A 21,212-nucleotide genomic window follows, 5' to 3' on the forward strand; every position below is an offset into this window, starting at 1 on the left:
GATCATATTAATTTAACCTTATTACTTGTACGTTCCTTTACTAACCATTTAACTGCGCTTGGCACTGGCCGCGCTAAGCCGGCCCACGTGTTATGCCGCATTTTTAGCTTAGGACCATGGCATGACCCACGCGCCGTTTGGTACCGCCGGTCCACTGACCCCTCTTAAGTCTAAAGTGTTTTCCTAACTCATACTTCATAATCTGATAGTCCTAGCTGGCCTGTAAGTCGCCTACCATTGGTAGAACACGGCCATCCAAGACCGTGTCACCAACATTGTCATGTCTAATCTAACAACATAACTTATAAGCACGCGCGTACATGACAAGGCCAACCACAAGGCAGTGTTCTCACAAACTATGTCATGTGACAAAAATTGTGAGACGAAAGATTAAGCAACAAATGATAGATCTACAACATTTATCTCTATAAGGAAGTGAGAAACACATAATTAACACTCGTCCAAAAGCTAACAATAAAATAGATTTATCACCATTCACCAAGCATTCTGATAAAAGATAAGGTCGGTTACATGAACCAAACATTTATCGACGATTTAATAGTGGAGGAAATAAAGCAACCAATAAAATCATACCAAAAAGTAAAGTGTGAGAGAAATTTGTAGATTCCTTAATTAAATTCTCTCACCAGATATTTGGAAAAGTGGGTGCCTTAGCCCTTAACCCAGTCAAGAGTCAGAAATCTATGACAGTAAATTAATCCACAATATTATTTCTTCATTATATATTCTGTTCAATCATCTGTTAATACTCGTATTATCTTTGTCTTTCACCTTCATACATATAACCATAAATTTACAGTTCCCTTCCAAAAAAAAAAAAAAAAAATAAAAAAAAATAAAATAAAATATAAAGAACAAATAAAATAAAATAATTTATATAACAAATAATATTAAGGAAAATACAAGTATATATCACTCACCTCCAACCTTGTAGGTAGCAGTTGACTAAAATCTTTCATCTTCAAAATCTTGAATGAGCATAATTAATCGTCTATTGCCAATGCAGCATCATCAAGATTCGCGTATTCGAAAGCACGAATCGCCAATATCGGATCGATTCGATTGCTCAGTTGCTAGCTGATCGTGAATCTTGATGAGGCTGCATCAGCAAACCACGATTGTATATATATTACTCCACCCCCGTCATCGGGGTCCTCTTATCTCTAGTAAGAGGACGGAACGGTCCATTTACTAGGATAGAGAATTAGCGGGGGGAAAGGGGATATAAATGGAAAATACGAGTTTTAATTAGATGGTCAAGCTAGTAATTAGAGAGAATCATCGCCGCATAACAATAACAATTTAATGCACAAAAATGAAAACCCTAGTAGCAAGGAGATGAGAAAAGAGAGAGTTGAAAAAAAAAAAACAAATGAAAAGTAGGAGAGAGAAAGAGAGATAGGGTTTAGTGAAGGAAAATTGAGAGAAGTAAGGCTTAGGTTTAGAGTTTAGAGGTATTTATAGTAAAAAAAAATATCTGAGTTTGCGGTTAGTTTGTTGTATACATGCACCTAGTATTTAACTTGAAAAATGTTTGTATGTCTTAGAATTGTGTCGTACAATTTCTCATTTTTAACCATCCATATTCAATTAGACGAGTGTCATCTTTTATAAACACTAAATCACAAATCATAAAAGGACCACTTCTATTTATTAACTTTTTCTTTCAACAATATATATGTACATTTATGTATTTATGTCATTCAATTTGCATAAATAGATGTCTCTTTCTTGAACTTTTTCTTTTTTAAAAAAATAAAACTAAAAATGAATTATTATTAAATTCATTAAAATTAAAATTTATTAACATTAAAATGCATTATATTATTCATCATGTTAAACTCAAGAATATTGTGGAGAAAACGGCTTAGCCTTTGCATTGATAATAATCACATACATATACCCAATACAATAGGAAACCCAACTTGCCTAAAACTCCTAACAAGATAAACATAACCCAACCAAACTCTAATACTCCCCCTCAAGTTGGAGCATGTAAATCACGAATGCCCAACTTGCGTACGTAAGAGAAAACCAAACTATTGACGTCCAAGAACCTTGGTGAGAATATCTCCAACTGATGACCTGTCGAAACATATGAGGTAGAAATATTACCGTTTATCAACTCATCATGAACAAAGTGACAATCAACCTCTATATGTTTCGTTCGTTCATGAAACACCGGATTCTTAGCGATATGCAAAGCCGACTGATTATCACAAAACAACTGCATAGACTTTGAATGTTGAATACCAAGAACAAATAAAAACATTTTCACCATCTAATTCTCGCTCAACAACAGTCGAAGAGCGCACATTACCATTACCACATCGCCTGGTTTTCAGTCATCTAAACTTTGCAAAAGTTATTTATATGTATAGAGTAATAGTTTGAATTAAGATGACTTTATTTGTACTTATTATTCAAATATTATCTTACTCTGTAATTTTTTATAAGACGCAAGGAGGATTTTGTTTTAACAAACCTATTTCGGTTTTTGGCTTGTTATTTTGTTTTTTTTTTTGTTTTGTTTTTTTTTTTTTTTTTTTTTTTTTTTTTGCCTAAAAGAGCCACAAGGGTAGTACATATTTATAGGAGTAACGAATTTGACCTATAACCTATTGTACACAAACCCTCGTCCTTAACTAATAGGTCAAGATGGTTAGATTTTGAAATGATTTTTATAGGTAATTATATATGGAGTATATATATATTATAAGGCTCAATATCACATCCTAAAAAAATGCAAACCTTATGGTTCTTTTATTAAAGGAGGCATCAACATTATTGATTTTAAGAATTTGGTGATCAAAGTGATCTTTGAATTCACTCGCATATATTATGAAAATTTGTAAGTAGATCATCTTTGTCGACGGTAATATACTAATATTACAGTTCTTTACTTCTTTTAGAAATAGTCTTTCTGAAAAAAAAAAAAAAAGAAACAGTCTTTCTATTGCTAGCTGAACTAGCTTAACTGGATATACTAAGGATCGATCATTGTTAGTTATAATCTCATAGTTAGTCTTAGGGTGTGTCATAGTATCTTATCTTAAATATTGAACTTAGCTACCCTCATCATAGCTTTGTATTTATCCTATTAAAATTCATCAAGACTTATTTTAATAAGTGAAAATAAAGTGAACACAACAGACTATTAATACTCGTATCATATATACATATAAATATATCGTTTGGTACACGACAATATACTTACACCTCTACCTAACGCAAATAAACATAAAGGTTTGTATTATATGTATAGCCTTATTAATTACATTTCTTGTGGAATTGAAAATTGAAATTAAATCTTATACCCCCTCCGTCCCCGATTGATAGTCACTTTTGAAGAAAAATCACGGGATTTAAGAAGAATTAAAGAAAGTACATTGAAAAAGTAAATTTACATTGAGTATATAAAAAAGGAGAGAGAGAAAGTAATTAAAGTACATGAGAAAGTAAAATTTACATGGGAAAGTTAAATTTGCACAAATATTTTTGCAAATATTAGAGAATTTTGGTAAAAAAAATAATATTAATGGTACTTGAAAAAAGCAAATGTGACTAACATTTTGAGTCCCCAAAAATGGCAAAAGTGACTATCAATCGGGGACGGAGGGAGTAATATAAAAAAAAAAATGGGAGTAATATAAAAAAAAAATGGGAGGTGTACGATGATCTTAATTTATTTTATTTAGGTCTAAAGTGTACGATAATTAAATAGTATGGTCTGCTAGGATTTAATTAAAATTTCTAGTAATATCTTGGATTTGTGCAAAATATAGATGGCAGGTACTAAAATGTCGCAAATTGTTGGCCAACAATAACATAAAATCATGGTTTAATAATGTATTTTATTTTTATATGGTCAGATTTAAAACTGTTGCCTTGAATACATGGGAGGTTGTAGCCCAACCAAAACCCATCAAGTTGCAAAATAGATTCCCCATTTATATATTTTTTTTTAATTATGATTTATGATAACACCAACTCATAAAGGGTCCATTTCCGTACGACCTAACGCATGACTACTCAACCAATTAGCCTTTTTATATAATTACTCCCATTACAATCGATTATTTCACATTTTATATACTCTAATTTCTAATACTTTTTACCATTAAATAAATATACTTCGTACTTGTTATTATTTATTTATTTATTATCATTATTATTGTTATTGGAGTAAAGAATGAGTGGAGTTTTGTAGCTAGTGACTATAAATTTATAATTAAGCGTTTGGCCGGTGGAAGAAAAACGTCAATCTTTGTTATTATATTTATTTAGAAATTAACATGGTTGGCATGTTTAACTAATTAATTTATCATGAAGTTAAACACTGAACATTGTTAATTCAATGGCAACACTTAAGGACTAACCTATGAATTTCTTATTACACTCACAAGTGAGGGATAATGTTGAAGCCGCAATGTAAATATATAAGACTACTTGTGAATTGTCCTACCTTGGAAAAAGAGGGGAGAAAGTGTCACCTTATAAGGTAATCGAAGAGTTACTCCTATTATATATCATCAATTAATTTTAGTATAAAATCTCCTTTTAAGTTTGTGATAAATGAATTAAATTCTCTTCCTTTTTTAGTTTGGATTGACCTTCCACATTTCATATTCTTTTAAAATTTAACAACTCTTTGTACGTAACGGATATGAAAGAGAAGATGACTTGACTAGGAAAGGGTGAATAGTAAAATAGATAGAAACAAGTCCTTTTATTTGGATATCTCTTTAAAATTGGAGAGAATTGAAGTAAAAATAATGAGCTGGATGTCCCTCCTTCCCTTCCCCATCTTTTCCTTCTTTCCTTCTCCCATCATTTCCTTACCTTCCTTTTATCTTGCTTTTCAATAAAATATAGAAAAAACATGAGCACTTTCAAAACAAAAGTGTGTTATTTGATTTATTTTAAAAATATTGATCTATTAATAAAAATTACATGTTTTGTTAAAGGTGTATTATTAGATGATACGCATCATGCTTTTAACAACATACACCGTTTAAAGTTAAAGAACATACAATTCAAAATATATTGACATACATAAAAATCCACATGTTAAAATAAAATAGGGTAATGTTATATGCATGAAGCATTTAATACACTTGTTTTTTTAGTATTAAGTTGAGAATTTTTCGACAATTTACAAGTAAATCGCTATAATATATGTTTATTTATTGTCTATTCAATCTACTTTTAGCTTCTTATATGCAGCCTTTAGGTCTGTAAATATCTTTTTCCAATAAAATAAACTACTACTCCCTTCGTCCCTAAATTACATTCCTCTTTCTCGCATTTATTCCTCACATAATAGAGAGAAAGAGGAATGTAATTTAGGGACGGAGGGAGTACTTATATTTTGTATTTGAAAGCTATACATGTCAAAAGAAAAAAAGTGCAAATTTTTGATAATTAAAAGAACATGGAACAAAAACTTGTGAAATGTTTTTTTTTTTAAAAAATTTATTAGAAAATTTGTAAGAAACCCCCTTTTAAATCCTTTTTTTTTTTTTTTTTTTTTTTTTTTTTTGAAAAAACACCTTTTAATTTTTTTTGTAAAAACCACCCAATTTAAAATTTTTATTGTAATTCGCCACCAACATCTGAACAAAAGAGGTTTAAATCATAAGTAGTCAAAACACATTTTCCTACAATATGCGGTAAATTACCACAAAAAATTTGAATCCGACGGTTTTTTACATATATTTTCAAAAAAGTGATTTTTTTACAAAAACTAGTTTTGACAAAACTTCCTTTTCATTATGTGTTCCTTCATCATATATAATATATGTTATTCACATATGCAATATTACTATCGTGCTCATTTATTTGCATGATATGTTCTTGCAATGATTCTGTTAATTTGTATACAGTTGTTGAATAAATTCAATAAGGAATTTAATCGTAGAAAATTAGAAATCAAAGACGAATTTTGGAAAAGTAAAAACAATGGAGTCGAGAAAGGTAAATAGTAAAGCTGGGTCCTAAAATGAACCTAATCCATTGTGTCATGTATTTTAAGTTATCATATTACTCATCACATCTTCATTAACATTGTTGCTACTCACTTTCTAAATGATGGTTATATATATATCATTTTAGACATCTCCTTTGTTAGTTACGTTTCAATTGCAACTCTTTTACTTGTGATATACTCGGTATCTAGCAGAGGTAGGGTGCTTTTGTTAGAGGGTGAAAAAAACCCAAAGACATAACGCCGATTACAGCGAAGCAGCAGGACACTTTAAAAACCATTCCAAAGCGTCATGCAAATGCAAAACTCCTGAAACAGTGAAGCCTTATAAATTTGTAATACTACCTCCGGTCCAAATTACTCGCAACTTTGGGGTATTATTTGTGAGATATAAAATATTCCAAAGTTGCGAGTAATTTGGACTGGAGGTAGTAGTTTGAGGCAGCTCGGAGGACAATTAGCAATTGTACAATCCCTTGAAAATAAGGGACCTTCATAACTGTGTAGGCGTGTACAATCTGAACATTTCCTATCAGAAAACATAAAGACAAGCACAAAAATCACTTCTATCTCCAGCATATGCATGTACGAAGTGGAAAACCAGATATACAAGCATTAAGTACTACAATTGAAGACAAGAGTGAAAGGTTTAAGCACAATCTCATACTTTGTATATATGTTTGACAAACTCAAACCCAAGATATTGATGAAGTGCGGTATATACACAAAAGCGGTAGAGCTAGAGTTAATAGCTGATGCACAGACAACAGAGTAAACAAAGTTGTGCAGCTTCACCATAAAGCTGGCTGAACTGGAGTTGCTGCCCTACATTCCCCGCCCAGATCATGCAGTAATATTCACACTAAAATATACCGAGAAATATTAGCTAGAGTGCTGGATCATTTCATTGTTCATATCAAAGCTTCACCACAAGGTCAATATAACTAAAGGAATGCCAGGAGGACAATATCAGTTTTGAATTAGGCCAATTTGATTTCAAATACGATTTTGTACAAACACAAGTGACCAAATAGTAACAGCTAATATCAACACTGAAAACACTCTTCCTTCTCTAGCATCCTTTTTCTACCAATCTAACCCCAAATTGATGTGTATCAAACATATAAGATAAATAAATATGTCCATAAGTGCAGCACCCTCCTCGAAAGTCTTGCAAAAAATGAGCTTGAGAGAATGACAAAATCAAATTACAAAGCTCTGGCCATAAACCTGCACAGAACTTTAATGTTTAAGATTTAATATAATATTGTATACTCTGAAACAATCAAACCCCTATGAAATCAATAACCCATATAATGAAGCAAAAATAAAAGAAACATGAAACACTAGATGACCGCATGATGAGCCAAGAATGCCAGAACCCTCACTCTCTCTCCTATATTGTGGCTGGCTAAATACATAATACTTAAAATGGAACAACCAACATGACCTGACATTTTAATAATGGCATAGATCTATCCTACGCGTCCATAAATAAGTTTTAAACGGAAAAACCACACTGTTGAACTCAATGATGTAGCATGACGATTAACATCAATGATGTAATGGCTGCTGTGTTACTAGCAGAAATACCTAGAGTTTCATACAACACAATCAACCAGGACTAGCATCCGCAGTAAACAATAGCAACAAACTCTACTAGCAAATTTTTAAGAGTTGCAATTGGTATAAACAGATTATTTCTTTTCTAGTGGTAATGAGGTGCTTGGACCAATCTAGAATTTTACACTCTTTGGCGATCATTGTATTCTCTTCTAGTGGTGCGGTGGTACTAGGACTAGTAAGAATTTCACAAACATAGCAAAGTCAATCTATTCGCCCAAACCCAAGGCAAAGTTCAACTCTTATCCCAATATCATTGCCAATGACATGATAGCAACAACAGACTTGTAATTTTGTAAGTAAGCAAGCAGAATAGTTGATAAGGGTATTTGTGTCATAATTCATAAAACTGGCTTGGAGTTGTAACAAATTTTTATAATACAAGTATCAATTTGACTAACCAAATATGAAGAATTGAATAAGGAAACAAATTCATTAATCCTAAATAATTTTTACCCTACACAATTTGAGCTAAATCATTAGAAAAATGTAATTAATCGAAATAAAGAATATTTCAGCATTCTCCACCACCTATAAAAAATTAAGCCTAATATAATGTCAATTACAGTATAATAATTTCACAACTATCTACCCATAAAGCTAAGGACCAAAATGCAGAAGAAAGAGAGAAAGAAGGTACATTAAAAATTGTACCTTTCTTAACTTCAATCCAAGCTTTCATGCATTGGCTCCGAACCATGATCACAACCCCCACCACCACTACCACCTTGTCGAGCCCCCGAGCCTGGACCGCTATTGTTACCACTATTATTCCCTTCGGAGCCACCAAACATCCTAAAAGGCCACGACAGCGCGATTCTGAACCTCCTCTCACTATTTCTACCTTCTCCCTGCGATCCACCACTGCCACTGCCACTCCCACTCTCTGATGACCCTTCAGAGTTCCCACCTTGTCCACCACCCGCCCTTCGATTGTCGTATTCCAGGTCATCGGTAGGCAACTCGTACCGGCAAACAGGGCAAGAATTATGAAGCTGAAGCCAAGGGATCAAACAATCAGAGTGATACAAGTGTTTGCAGGGCATCTGTTTCGCGCTGGAATCAACCTCAAATTCATTCATACAAACAGCACACGAATTCGAATCCGAATTCACAACCTCCGCAGTGATCACAACATTGGGCAAACCATCAATCGCTCGTTTTGAAGCCGGGGGAGTCCCGTATCGATTCGGATCATTCTCAGCAAGCTGCTGGATCAACTGTTCAAGACCCGGCCCTAAAAAATAATCCCCAAAATTGGTCGGAAGCCGGAAATTCGGATCACCCTGATCATTCTCAACAACAAATTGAACATTAGCACCACTTTGCTGAAGATTCTGAAGATAATTCTGCAGAAAATCAAACGGATTAAAAGCAGGAGAACCCGAAGAAGGTGACATTAAAGGTGAGAAATTTCTAGGGTTTTGCAAATCAATCGTCGTCGAAGAGAACACAGCGGGCCCACCTGGTCCGCCGGGCTCACGAGAGACCGCCGTGAAAAAAGGATCGGCGAGGAAAGAGAAAGGATCAGGGTAAACAGCAGCAGCAGAAGAACCGAAAAGACGATTAGGGTTAGGGTTTTGCGGAAAAGAATCGTATTCTTCGAGAAAACCACCGCTGCAATTAGGGCAAGAGAGATCGGAATTGGGCGTCGGAGTTAGGGTTACGGTGCGATTACATTGGTAACAGAAGTATGATTGCGGCGGCACCACCGCTACACCGGCGGACGACATTTGATCGGAAAATTTGTGGAGAGGGGAGAGAAAATTAGAATAATTGGTGAAGGAAATTGAAATTGGGGGTTTTTGATTTGAAGTTCGAATTTTTGTGGGTTGAATTTATAGTAATTGGGGAATTTTATTGTTGAAAATAATAAAATAAAAATGCTACAGGATTCTGGAAGATACTAGATTTTGTATCATTTGTCTACTTTGACTAGTGCATACGGAAGATTCCACGAGCTACTTTCGTCTTTGACTTTTTTTTTTTTTTTTTTTTTTTTACTCATACAAGTATTAAATTGATATATTTTTAAACAAAATTTGCAAACTCTTTTCCACTGTTTAGTCCCGGGCCGGGAGGACATGTGAGAGGTTTTGGTCTGGTAGGGCCCTTCTCTTTACCAACCAAAAAATAAATAAAAATTAGTGCTCCGTATTTTGCAATTCAATTAAAAAAAATTGCAAATTACAGCCTAAATGTCCTTATAAATTTTAAATTGCAGTCCGATTAAAATTTTTCATCGTTTAAGGTTTTAGGGGCCATTTTAGTTCTTAATGGTTTGAATTGAGTTTGGAATTAGCAAAAAAAAAAAAAAAATAACATAAGTGCCTCATTTTTACAGCAAAAAATAGTTGTCCACAAATTGTCAAATTGATACGCTATTAATAAAATATACTTCGTATATATTTATAACATATCTACAGAAGGATCTAAATCAATGGATCATTTTTAGAATACAAATTTAATGTAGTGGCAATAATTGAAAAAAGGCCAAGAGAGGCATGACATATTGCATTTCACTAAAAAAGTTTCAACTAATAGATTGATCCTTTGTTGAGTACAAAAGGAAATAGTTAAGGTTGTCCATGCGTTGACACAATGCCTATGTCCTTGGCACAATTAATCAAGGAAGAAGGGGTAGATCAGAAGGCCAAAATTTGTGTTTGGTTCACAACTTTTTTTTTTTTTTTGTTTAATCTCGTGTATCATTATGTTGTACTGTAATCGAATGATTTATAAATAAGAAATGTTATTGGTTTGATACATTGTTTGTAATTTAGTTCGGTCATGAAAAAAATGTTGAACACAAATTAACTTATAAAAAATGACTTGAATAAATCAACACCAACCATTTGAACATGAATGAGGTGGTTCTACTTAATTTTTTTTCCCCTCTAAGCATTTAGCATTTTTTCAACATTCTTATTAGAATGATGGCCAACCAAGTTATCAGGGATGTATGATCCCCAGAACCAATGTGCCTTCCACACACTATACATTTCTTCGATAGGAACATTTTTGGTCTCGGGCAAGAAGAAGAAGATTGTGATTGTCATGATGATGACAAAACCAGCAAAAAAGAAGAAGAGACCAAATTTCATGGCACACAACATGTGTAAGAAACATTGCGCGATGATGAAGGTGAACAACATGTTGACGGAAACATTGATACTTTGTCCTGCTGATCGAGTCTCCAAAGGGAAGATTTCACTAGGAACTAACCATCCCAAAGGACCCCATGACCATGCAAATGCCGCAACATAGATGCATATCAATGCTACTATGATATTAGCATCTGTTTTGCTTATTGACCCGACCCCTGTGACTCCAAACTTTAGGCCAAGAACTACACCAATGATCACCTACCAAAAAAAAAAAAATGATTAGTATGAGTACTTTGTATGTGCAAATATGCACGTGCAGTACGTCTATTAATTTAGAATGGATACAAAAAAGTACATGTGACAATTAAATTGAGATTAAGGGCCTATTTACATTTAGTCATTTACTGAGGTGAACTGATTGGAGTTGAACTGAACTGATTTGAGCTGAACTGAATAGAGCTGAACTGAACTGAATAGAGCTGAAATGAATATCTTATGAGAGAAAGAAATTAGAAGCTGAACTGAACTGAATTGATTAGAGTTGAACTGAACTGAACTGATTGGAGCGAGCTGAACTGAACTGAACTGAATTGATTGAAGCTGAACTTAATTGAAATGAACTAAAATAACAGGTCCTAAGAGCCTATTATGATTTACTGAACTAAAATGAGCTGAACTGAATAGTTTATGAGATAATTAAATTAGGAACTGAATTGAGCTGAACTGAACTAAAATTAAGCTGAAGCGAACAGGTCCTAAAAGAGCACGTACTGTATAATTTTGTAACATACCTGAGTTATAATCATTTGAAGACCACCTTGGATGAAGAGAGCCCTACGACCGAAGCGATCAACACAAACAATGGAGACAATGGTGGCGACGACATTGACAACCCCGGTAATGAGAGCCGACATGAGAGAAGCTTCATCGCCAAACCCAATAGTCCTAAAGAGGATAGGAGCATAAAACATGATGACATTAATCCCAGTAATTTGTTGGAAAAAAGGGATGATAATAGCAAAGGTAAGTTGAGGCCTATTGTGACGTTGCATAATGTTACTCCATGGTTCTTTAACTTGTTTAGACAATTCATATGCTTCAAGAATGTCATCAAACTCCTCTTTAACGTTCTCGGTTCCGCGAATTCTCTTCAACAAGTCTCTTGCTTTGTCTTGGTGGCCTCTATCAATCAGAGAGTTTGGGGTGTCTGGTAAGATCAAGGCACCAGCAGTGATCACTAAAGCCGGTACACCGGCGAGTCCTAGAGCAATCCTCCATCCTTTCTCCCCCATTTTTTGTGCAAAGTAGTTGATGAGATTGGCAGCCAATATACCAATTGTAATTGCCAATTGAAATCCAATGTTGAGAGCCCCTCTAATTTGTGGTGGTGCCATTTCTGATAGATAAATTGGTATAGACTGCAATTTTTATGTGTACATCAACATAGACTACTGTGTTATTTTTTATTAGAAATAATCGATTAACATATACGAAGTACTATCTTTATTTTTAAAAGTTCTTTACACTTTAACTTTATTGATTGTTAAGTTTTGTTCTCTTTACCTTATTATTGTTAAGAATAGATTATATCAAACAGAAAAATCATACCATATTAGACCATATACATTATAACAATTGTAACAACCATACCAGTTCAAACTTTAGAAGATTCAAGCCAAAAGGTGTATAGAATACTAACTAAATTATCGCTATTATAATGCATTATCACGAGAAACATTGTTAGATAATAATTTGTCAAAATGTGTGTTAATTAATTTCCAATCTATCAATTTAATAATCCTTACTCGTGTAATATTGGTCAAACATTGAAGATTGTGACCGATAAAGTTTAAAGAACTTTTAAAAACCTTTATCGAGAAATAAACAATAAAAGGTAAAATTACCTGATTACTAAAACCAATGCCAATACCAAGTAAAATACGACCAACAATAAGCATCTCAACATTAACAGCAAATGCATTAAGAAGTGCACCAGCAAGAAAGACAAGTCCACCAAAAAGCATAGAAATTTTTCTTCCAAAAGCCTTAGTCACTTTAGATGCAAAAAAAGAGGCAATTAGTGCTGCCAAATAAAGAGAGGAAGTAAACAACGTTAGCAACTCGTTATTAAATTTGCAATATTGGTTTTGCCCTGATGCTTTTTTTTCTGCTGCATAAACTGTTGGAAAAAACTTGTGTAGGAATATATCCATGGACGTTACACCCCCTGATATTCCGATATCATACCCGAATATAAGGCCACCCGTGGCAGCCACCAAGCACGTAACTATCACAAACCCGGTAACACGGCCTTCGTATTGTTTACCTCCACGACCACCCGTTACAATTACTCCTCCTGCCATGTTTGTTTATGATGAGTAATGTAAACTACAAGAGAACACTCGTTAAAGAAAAGGCCAACTTTTTATCTAAGCTAAAAATTTTATTAATAACTTTGATACATTCGTTCACTTTTTCTTTGGGTGTCTCTCAAATGTTAAGATTATTGAATTGACCCTTTAGCCTGAATAATGGCAGAAGGTACCTTGTTTTGTTATCATTTTGAAACAATTTATAATCTCCTTAAAATAATTCCTATATTTGGGGAGGATTTTTAGATAAACTACATTGTAAAGCATGGTTGATAATGCTTAATTTGTATCCTTAGATTTCTGCTATTTTTGCTGATTTGATAGTTGTCTTAAGGTCTTAATATAGAAAAAGATAAGGGTTAACACATCAACTAGTTATAAACTTGTTAGGGATGGAGACATCTAACAAGCAATGCAACTACTACCACTAGAAGTAGATCGAATAATTAAAAAAAAAAAAAGTTAATGTACAAAATTGTTTAAAATACACGACTACTTTCAATAACGGCGTCCTTAAAATTTAACTCAATGTTGGGTGCAACGTGCTAATAATGTGCAAATCACAATAATATTATGTATCAGCATGTCCAATCAAATTGTTGTAAAAATTTTAGAATACAAGGGATTTGTCGACCAAAACCCAATACGGGTTTATTGTGCTCATGCTCCCTAGACAAATTAAAGTGCTATCATGAGATTTATAACCACCACCTAACTAGTAGATGCTTACCAACTTTAGGCATTTGTTGGATTAACAAGATGTTATCGCTTCAATTCTTCAATCTAACCCAAGATAATTTTACTATAATTACTAAATTTGATGTATCAATCTCGATCTCACTCATTCCTAAGCAAAGTCACAGTTGAAACATGACATGCACCCTAACATAAAAAAATCCCGTTAAGTCATTCTTTGGCCGAGCTTGCATTAGGTCATATATCTTTCACATAATCACATGTCATAGCGTTGTACCAAGTTCGCTTTCAAACTAGCACGACCCCGTGTCATCCCTAAATCACGCAAGTAGTCTCAAGAGTCCCAACCCCTAACAAGAAACTACTATAAAGGAAAAACACATCAAACAAATTCATTCTATTCAAAGAAGATCTGGACGGCAGTGACTCTGAGTGATATGAATGTTCTCTCAAAATGCGACGCCATTACCATCCTCGAAGCTCTCTCTTCACTGCATTACATCAAGCATTCATCAAAAACCATTCCCTTCATAAATCAACGGATTCAATCAAACTCTTCCACTTTTCTGCTGCTCAATTCATCACCAATTTGTCTTTAATTCCATCATTCTTTAGAAAGTTTAGCTCTAACCCTTACAATCCTAATCTTTCTCCTGATAATATAGAGGTTATTGATGGGTTGATTTCAATTTTTACCCAGAATCGTTTTGAGGCCAATAACAGCAAAGTACTGAGTCAACTGGGTTGCAGACTCACCCCTGAAATCGTTGAAGCTGTGTTGAAGGGCATTAGGAATTGGAAAGTTGCGTACAGATTCTTTACTTGGGCGAAAACCCAGAAAGGTTATTTTCATAATTGTTATACTTTTAATGCTATGGCTTCAATCCTATTAGGTGTTCGACAAAATGCCCCAATGAAAGCTTTAGCTTTAGAATTGATTGATTCTCGTTGTTTTATGTCTCCTGGGGCATTGGGGTTTTTTATTAGGTGTTTGGGAAGAGTAGGATTGGTAGAAGAAGCTAATTTGTTGTTTGATCGAGTTAGGGAGTTGGGTCTTTGTGTTCCTAATAATTATAGCTATAATTGTTTGTTAGAGACCATAGGTAAATCGAACTTGTGTGTTCTAGCTGAAAAGAGATTCAATGAAATGCAGAGTTTTGGGTGGATGGTTGATAAGTATACGATGACGCCGCTTCTCCAGGTTTATTGCAATGCTAGGGAGTTTGATAAGGCTTTGATTGTTTTTAACCAAATGCTTGAAAGAGGATTGGTTGACTCCCATATAATGTCAATCTTAGCTGTGTCTTTCAGTAAGTGGGGGGAGGTGGATAGGGCATTTGAGCTGATTGAAAAGATGGAAGTTTGCAATTTGAGATTGAATGAGAAGACATTTTATGTATTAATACATGGGTTTGTATCTAATTTCAAAGTTGATAAGGCCCTTCAACTGTATGAAAAAATGCGTGGATCAGGGATTTTAGTTGATATTGGTGTCTATGATGTGCTGATTGGAGGTCTTTGCAAGATTAAAAAGCCTCAGAGAGCTTTAAGTTTGTTTTCAGAAATGAAAGATTCTGGAATTTCTCCTGATGTTGGTATACTCACAAAGCTTCTATCTTTCACTGATGAAGAGGAGACAATGGCACAATTACTTGAGGAAAACGGAGAGTGTCTTGATAATGAATCAGTGAAATTGGTTTATAATTCTGTTTTGAATGGTCTTGTTTGCATTGGTTTTATTGATAGAGCCCTCGAATTGGTGAAAATGATGATAGAGGAAAAACCTCAGTATGGTAGTAGGTTAGAGAAGTTTTTCAAGCTTAAAGGAATTAATTGCTTGGACTCATCTTCGTTTAGTATAATCATTAATGCTCTATGCCAAAATAGCAGATTGGACGAAGCACTTCAGCTCTTTGGAGCTATGGCGAAATTTGGCTGCCAAAAGGATACACTCTTGTACAACAATTTAATCGATGCTTTAAGCAATGCTGATAGAGTAATTGACAGTCTTAAACTCTTGGAAGAGATGAAGCAATCAGGAATTGGGCCAACTCATTTCACCTACAACTCCATATATGGGTATTTTTGTAGAAAAGGGGATGTCATTGGAGCTACAAGTATAGTGAAAGAGATGTGTGTTTACCGCCATCAACCATGGATAAAGAATTCTACGACACTTGTTAAACAGCTGTGTAGACATGGGAGAGCAGTGGAAGCTTCTAATTTTCTTGCTAAATTGGTGGAAGAAGGTCTTGTTCTGCATGTAGTTCCATATTCTGCTGCTATTGATGGTTTTTTCAAACTTCACGAAGTTGACCGTGCTCTGGAGTTGTTTCATTATATATATTCCCGTGGTTACAGACCTGATGTAGTCACCTTCAATATTTTGATTAATGGCCTCTGTAAAGCAAATAGAATGTCAGAAGCTGAGAACATGTTGAAAGATATGCTTGCTCAGGGACTTATCCCATCAACTGTAACCTATAACTCTCTTATTGACGGATGGTGCAAGATTGGTAATGTAGATCAGGCTATCATTTGCTATTCCAAAATGGGCGAAGAAGACAGGGAACCCAGTGTCATAACCTATACAACTTTAATAGATGGGCTATGCAATGCTGGGCGGCCTCACGATGCGCTTAAGCTTTGGAATCAAATGGAGATAAAAGCATGTTGCCCCAATAGAATTGCTTTCATGGCTTTAATCAGTGGCCTCTCCAAGAATGGCATGCCTGATACGGCCCTATCTTATCTCTGTGAAATGGAGAAAAAGGAAATGAGTGCTGACATTTTTGTTTATATAGCTTTGTTGGATTCTTGTATGTTGAACAAGAACCATATCTTGGCTTTGGACATATTGAAGAAGATTGTTGAAAAAAGAATGTTTCCAGACCCTGTAGATAAAAATTATACAGTTGTAAGAAATGCAATAGCCAAACTGTGTGATGATCCTTCTACTTCTTGCAATGTTAATACTCTCCTTGCGAAAGGTGGCATCTCCAACAGTTCCTTGAATTGGGGTGAAGAGTGAGGCTGGGGAGAATCCCGTTATTTGTTTGGAAGCTGATGCATGAGTTTAAGCCAATATTTAATTAAATTTTAGGCCTAAGACCATTAGCATCGGATAACAATTTGAAAGCTTCATGCTATGAGAACTGTGAATTTAGAGCATTCCCATCCTTCTTACATGGGGAAGGTTGTTGCCTTCAATCATCACCTGGCAATTTTTTGTAATGACTTCGAGTATTGCCATATCTCCAACACAGGTACACTTCCAGCTATAATCTAATTTGTTGAATGAATTTACTAATATTGGTGTTCATTAGGGGACAGTGGTTAGCAAACTATGTCACTGTTGGATTGGTAATGGCTCCAAAATTTTGCATGGTGTATATTTTAATGGGGCTTGAGGCACTGGGTGCTAGGATACGAGCCTATGACTCTATGAGGCTGACTTTGTAGTTCATTGGTCATATATGTAACTCTTATCATATTTATAAAGTTTCGTAACATATTTAAGAAAGTGTATTTCCCCCATACTGCTTGTGCTGTTTTCTTCTGTCTATGTTCTCAATTCAAGAGCATGCCTAGGTGTGCATATTAACATGTTTACCCCAAATTAATCCTGTGATGATTTTTCAGTCTGCACTTTATTTATTTATTTTAATTTCCTTACTGTATTCCTTGCTCGTTTGTCCTATACCTTAGTAAATTTTCAGGTGCATCTGAGGAGACATGTTATATAATGTGTAGCAATATTTTTAAGAGGAAACCTTTTATCCTTTTTAGATTGTTTCCACACTACCTAGTAACATATTTTCATTATAGCTCCCAAACCCATAATATGTTTGTCATATCTGTTGGCATTTTCATTGTGATTGTGATTAGTTGCACCCTGCAAATCTAGCTAATTGATTGATGTCTTGTTCTTCCAAATCGAACAGGGTAACTACTTCGAGAATTTCATGAAAGTTCAATAACTTTGGAGAAGCAATCGATTTTCTGATTTTTACAATATCTCATGATGAGAGAGAAACTAATTTTTCCACCATGATTGTTCGCAATTCTTGGTGCACTTCTTCTTCACTACTCAATGTCATGGGTAAACTATCCCATGAATACCAAGGAAACGGTTAACTTACGACCACTGAACATCTTTGGACATTCTCTCCACTGAATTGCTGATCGTTGATAGAGATGTATACTTTTGATTATTGAGCTATGTTGCAACTTGCAAGTATTAAGACAGTTCATTCAAGGGAAGTGTTGCAAGTAAAGAGAAACAGAGGAAGTATTTAATATTGAGTATTGACCCTTCTTTCTCACTTTGGGATCCAAGGAAGAACCTACTGGGGGAGCTTGCTTTACTTTGACCTTCTTGAACTACCACAGCATTGACAAAGGGATTAATCGCATTTGTGGGATTGTGTATGAGATTTATGAGCATCTTGGCATTCCTCATATCATCCACTGGAGCGGTTCATTCTACATGTCATTGTACGATTTTGGTATAGGATTTGTCTTGCAGTGTGTAGGTTGAGTAGTTTGTATAAAAAATGGTACATATATGAAGTATTACAGTTGATTACAAGGGTTCAACGATTGTTCACAATATCATCTGCAGTCATTTGCTTGTACATACATGTTTGTAAGTTTGTATTGGCCTATGTGCTCTCTAATAACAAGGATAGATTTTATCAAATAGCACCTTAAGATTTTATCTTCCCTCTCATTTATGTAATGGGTTCTTTAAATCAAATCAATCTCTTGCCTATAAGATCTTTATTCTTAAGGGGGAAAAAAATATATGATCTCTTTTGATTTGAGTCTTTATTCAAGAATTTTCATTTTGACTAGAGTTGGACAAAAAAAATCGCAAGTAACTCAAATGAGTAGAATGGATGATTAAGGTTTTTCATATTATCAATTCTGAGGATAGTTTTCACATGGCTACAATGAAATTGTGGTCATTGTAGAATGAATCTCAACCCTCCATTTAATAAAATTCCTCATATCCATTCATTAAGTTGACATTAAAATATCATGGTGGGGCTAGGAGAGGGTTGTTTTCGTGGGGGGGTAGGGGGAGGGGGAGGTTTTCGACCGAGTTGGAGTAGTTTCAAACTGGGCTAGGGAGAGGGGGTGGCTGGTAGGGAGGAGAGTTTTTTTTTTTTTTTTTTTTTTTTTTTTTGGATCACTCACATGATTTCACGTGTCGGAAAAACCTAATATATTAGGTTGATGACCGGTTAGGACAGCTAGAGATCACAAACTAATATCAAAAGTGGGATGACTATAAACTAATTCATTTTAGGATTATTAAGAGTAAATCGTCCAAAGTTAGGACTATTAAAGTGAATTTTTCTAATACCATAACGTCCATAAGCATGTTGCACAATAAGAAACTACTCGTACCCCTTAATTTGGGTTGAAGGCAATGGAAACATGTTTTACCATAAGCATTGCATGATAAGAAACTACTCAAAAATGTTTTACCATAATCATGCTGCACGATAAGTAACTACTCGTACCCCTTATCCAGCATCCGGCACCATAAATCAAATGAAAGGCAGGAATGAAAAAGCCAATGTTCCTTCATTTACCTCTCAAGCTAAAAAGGAAATTTTCCGGAGAAGAAATATACATGAAGTCTATGCTCCCCAAAGGGGTGTACTGGAAAAGTTGGAGACATCTCACTGCCCCAAAGGAAGAAGGGGGGCTTGGCATACTTGATACTCGTTTATTTAACCAAGCTTTTCTTGCTAAGCAGGGTTGGCGCATTATCAATAACACGGATACAATGGTTAGCAAGGTGTTTAGCGCCAAATATGGTATTTGTAAGACCACCCTCTTTGATAACAACTGGTGTGCTAAGAAGTCAGGTTCGTGGGGATGGGAAAGTATTAAGTGGGGATTACACTTGCTAAAACAAGGCAGCTCGTGGTCCATAGGGGATGGGTGCCTAGCGAAAATTCACCACCCATGGATTCATGGTAAGAAGCCTGTTTGGAGGATACAAGATGTGATTTCGACTGCCAGTGTCTCCTCTTTGCTTGACAGTAGTGGAGGTTGGAAAATGACCGACTGCAAGGTGCTTTTCGATGAAAATACAGTAAAGGAGATATCCACCATGGGCAACCTGACCTCTGGGATCGAGGATCTTATTATCTGGGATAGTGACAGGGGAGGCAATTACACTACTCGGGGAGGGTACAACCATTTATACAGAGTAAATTGCACACCTGCTTAGCGACCTGAGGTGAATGTGATAAATTGGAAGAAAGTTTGGAAGCTTCCTGGCAATCCTAGACAAAAAAAATTCTGATCTGAAAAATTCTCAAAGGTGCGCTTCCAGTTGGAAGTGAAAGAAGAAAAAGGGGATTGGGGCTGGATCATTCTTGCCTACTATGCCAAAATGATTCTGGAAGTGACCATACAGAGCTGGAAACATTGGAGCATCTTTTCCGTGATTGCTCTTTTGCAAGTCACATATGGAGAGGTAGTGCACTGGGCATTAACGTATCTCATCAAGCAAACACTCCAATAGCCAATTGGATTCATAATTGGCAACGACTCTTATGTGATAGTAAGAGAGGGCTGGAGGGAAGCTATATTCTTTTCCTAACAGTTTTGGAAAGCATTTGGGAAGCGAGAAATGACCTGATCTTCAGGAAAATAAAGCAAAATGAAGGGACCACAATTAAGAAAATGGAGCATAAATTGGCAGCATATAGATCAAACCACAGCTCGAGTGATGTGGTTGATTCGATTGAAGCTGATCAGAACTTACCCCCGGGTTTTGAAGATGGAGCTGGAAAGAAGAGAACAGTACGGCGGAACACTAAGGTGCAGCTAATTGTAGGGACGGGTGAGTGCAGAATGGCATCTCTGGAACTGAAGAAAGCAGGAAACAAATATCACACCACTGGGAGCTGGGTGCTGAAAACTCCAGATAGCGCTGTATATCAAGGAAAAACCATCCAACATCATGCTAACAGTGAAACCATTACCCTTGATTTACTTTTTACAGGTATTAGCTCGACCTTGGAGAGAAGACAGTGGCACTTGAAGGTTACAACACAGGACACCAAAGCAATCAAGTGGATACAAGGAGATTTAACAGGAGCTATTCATGCTAGGAGGAAAAGGAAAATTCAGGAACTCCCATCTTTAATTCCCAATTTTCACTGCTTTAGCATTCAATGTACTAAGGCTACTGGGGACTAAGTGCCCCTTTTCTCAGCTGTCAAAAAAAAAAAAAAAAGTCTATGCTCCCCTACTAGACTTTGAAATATACATGCCAACTCTAAGTCCCTAACGAAATATATTTTAGTTGAAGAGTAGATTACGGAGTATATTTACACCTGTTTCGACAATTCAATGGGCAGTACAATTTTCATTCTTCAC

General features: G+C 35.2%; 3 protein-coding genes across 4 annotated transcripts; 1 reads left to right on the forward strand and 2 right to left on the reverse strand.

Moving 5' to 3' along the window:
- Positions 1 to 6,648: 6,648 nt before the first annotated feature.
- Positions 6,649 to 9,565, reverse strand: LOC145559334 (E3 ubiquitin-protein ligase RING1-like). 2 transcript variants are annotated; one of them, XM_081620756.1, is made up of 2 exons: positions 8,285 to 9,565; positions 6,649 to 7,247 (listed from the first exon to the last, which is right to left on the reverse strand). In XM_081620756.1, exon 1 carries the CDS (start codon positions 9,361 to 9,363, stop codon positions 8,296 to 8,298), a length of 1,068 nt encoding a protein of 355 aa, XP_081476882.1. In that variant the 5' UTR covers positions 9,364 to 9,565; the 3' UTR covers positions 6,649 to 7,247; positions 8,285 to 8,295. The 2 variants fall into 2 exon arrangements, with proteins under 2 accessions (XP_081476882.1, XP_081476881.1); XM_081620755.1 differs by having other exon boundaries at positions 6,649 to 7,237; positions 8,285 to 9,564.
- A 962-nt stretch (positions 9,566 to 10,527) lies between these two features.
- Positions 10,528 to 13,100, reverse strand: LOC145559254 (sugar transport protein 10-like). Its single transcript, XM_081620690.1, has 3 exons — positions 12,642 to 13,100; positions 11,529 to 12,155; positions 10,528 to 10,995 (listed from the first exon to the last, which is right to left on the reverse strand). Exons 1-3 carry the CDS (start codon positions 13,098 to 13,100, stop codon positions 10,528 to 10,530), a joined length of 1,554 nt encoding a protein of 517 aa, XP_081476816.1.
- A 1,124-nt stretch (positions 13,101 to 14,224) lies between these two features.
- On the forward strand, positions 14,225 to 18,452 carry LOC145559335 (putative pentatricopeptide repeat-containing protein At5g08310, mitochondrial). Its single transcript, XM_081620758.1, has 2 exons — positions 14,225 to 17,071; positions 17,750 to 18,452. Exon 1 carries the CDS (start codon positions 14,260 to 14,262, stop codon positions 16,834 to 16,836), a length of 2,577 nt encoding a protein of 858 aa, XP_081476884.1. The 5' UTR covers positions 14,225 to 14,259; the 3' UTR covers positions 16,837 to 17,071; positions 17,750 to 18,452.
- Positions 18,453 to 21,212: the final 2,760 nt, after the last annotated feature.

The sequence above is a fragment of the Chenopodium album genome, chromosome 9, assembly GCF_948465745.1.
Source record: "Chenopodium album chromosome 9, dcCheAlbu1.1, whole genome shotgun sequence".
Taxonomy (NCBI): Eukaryota; Viridiplantae; Streptophyta; class Magnoliopsida; order Caryophyllales; family Amaranthaceae; genus Chenopodium; species Chenopodium album.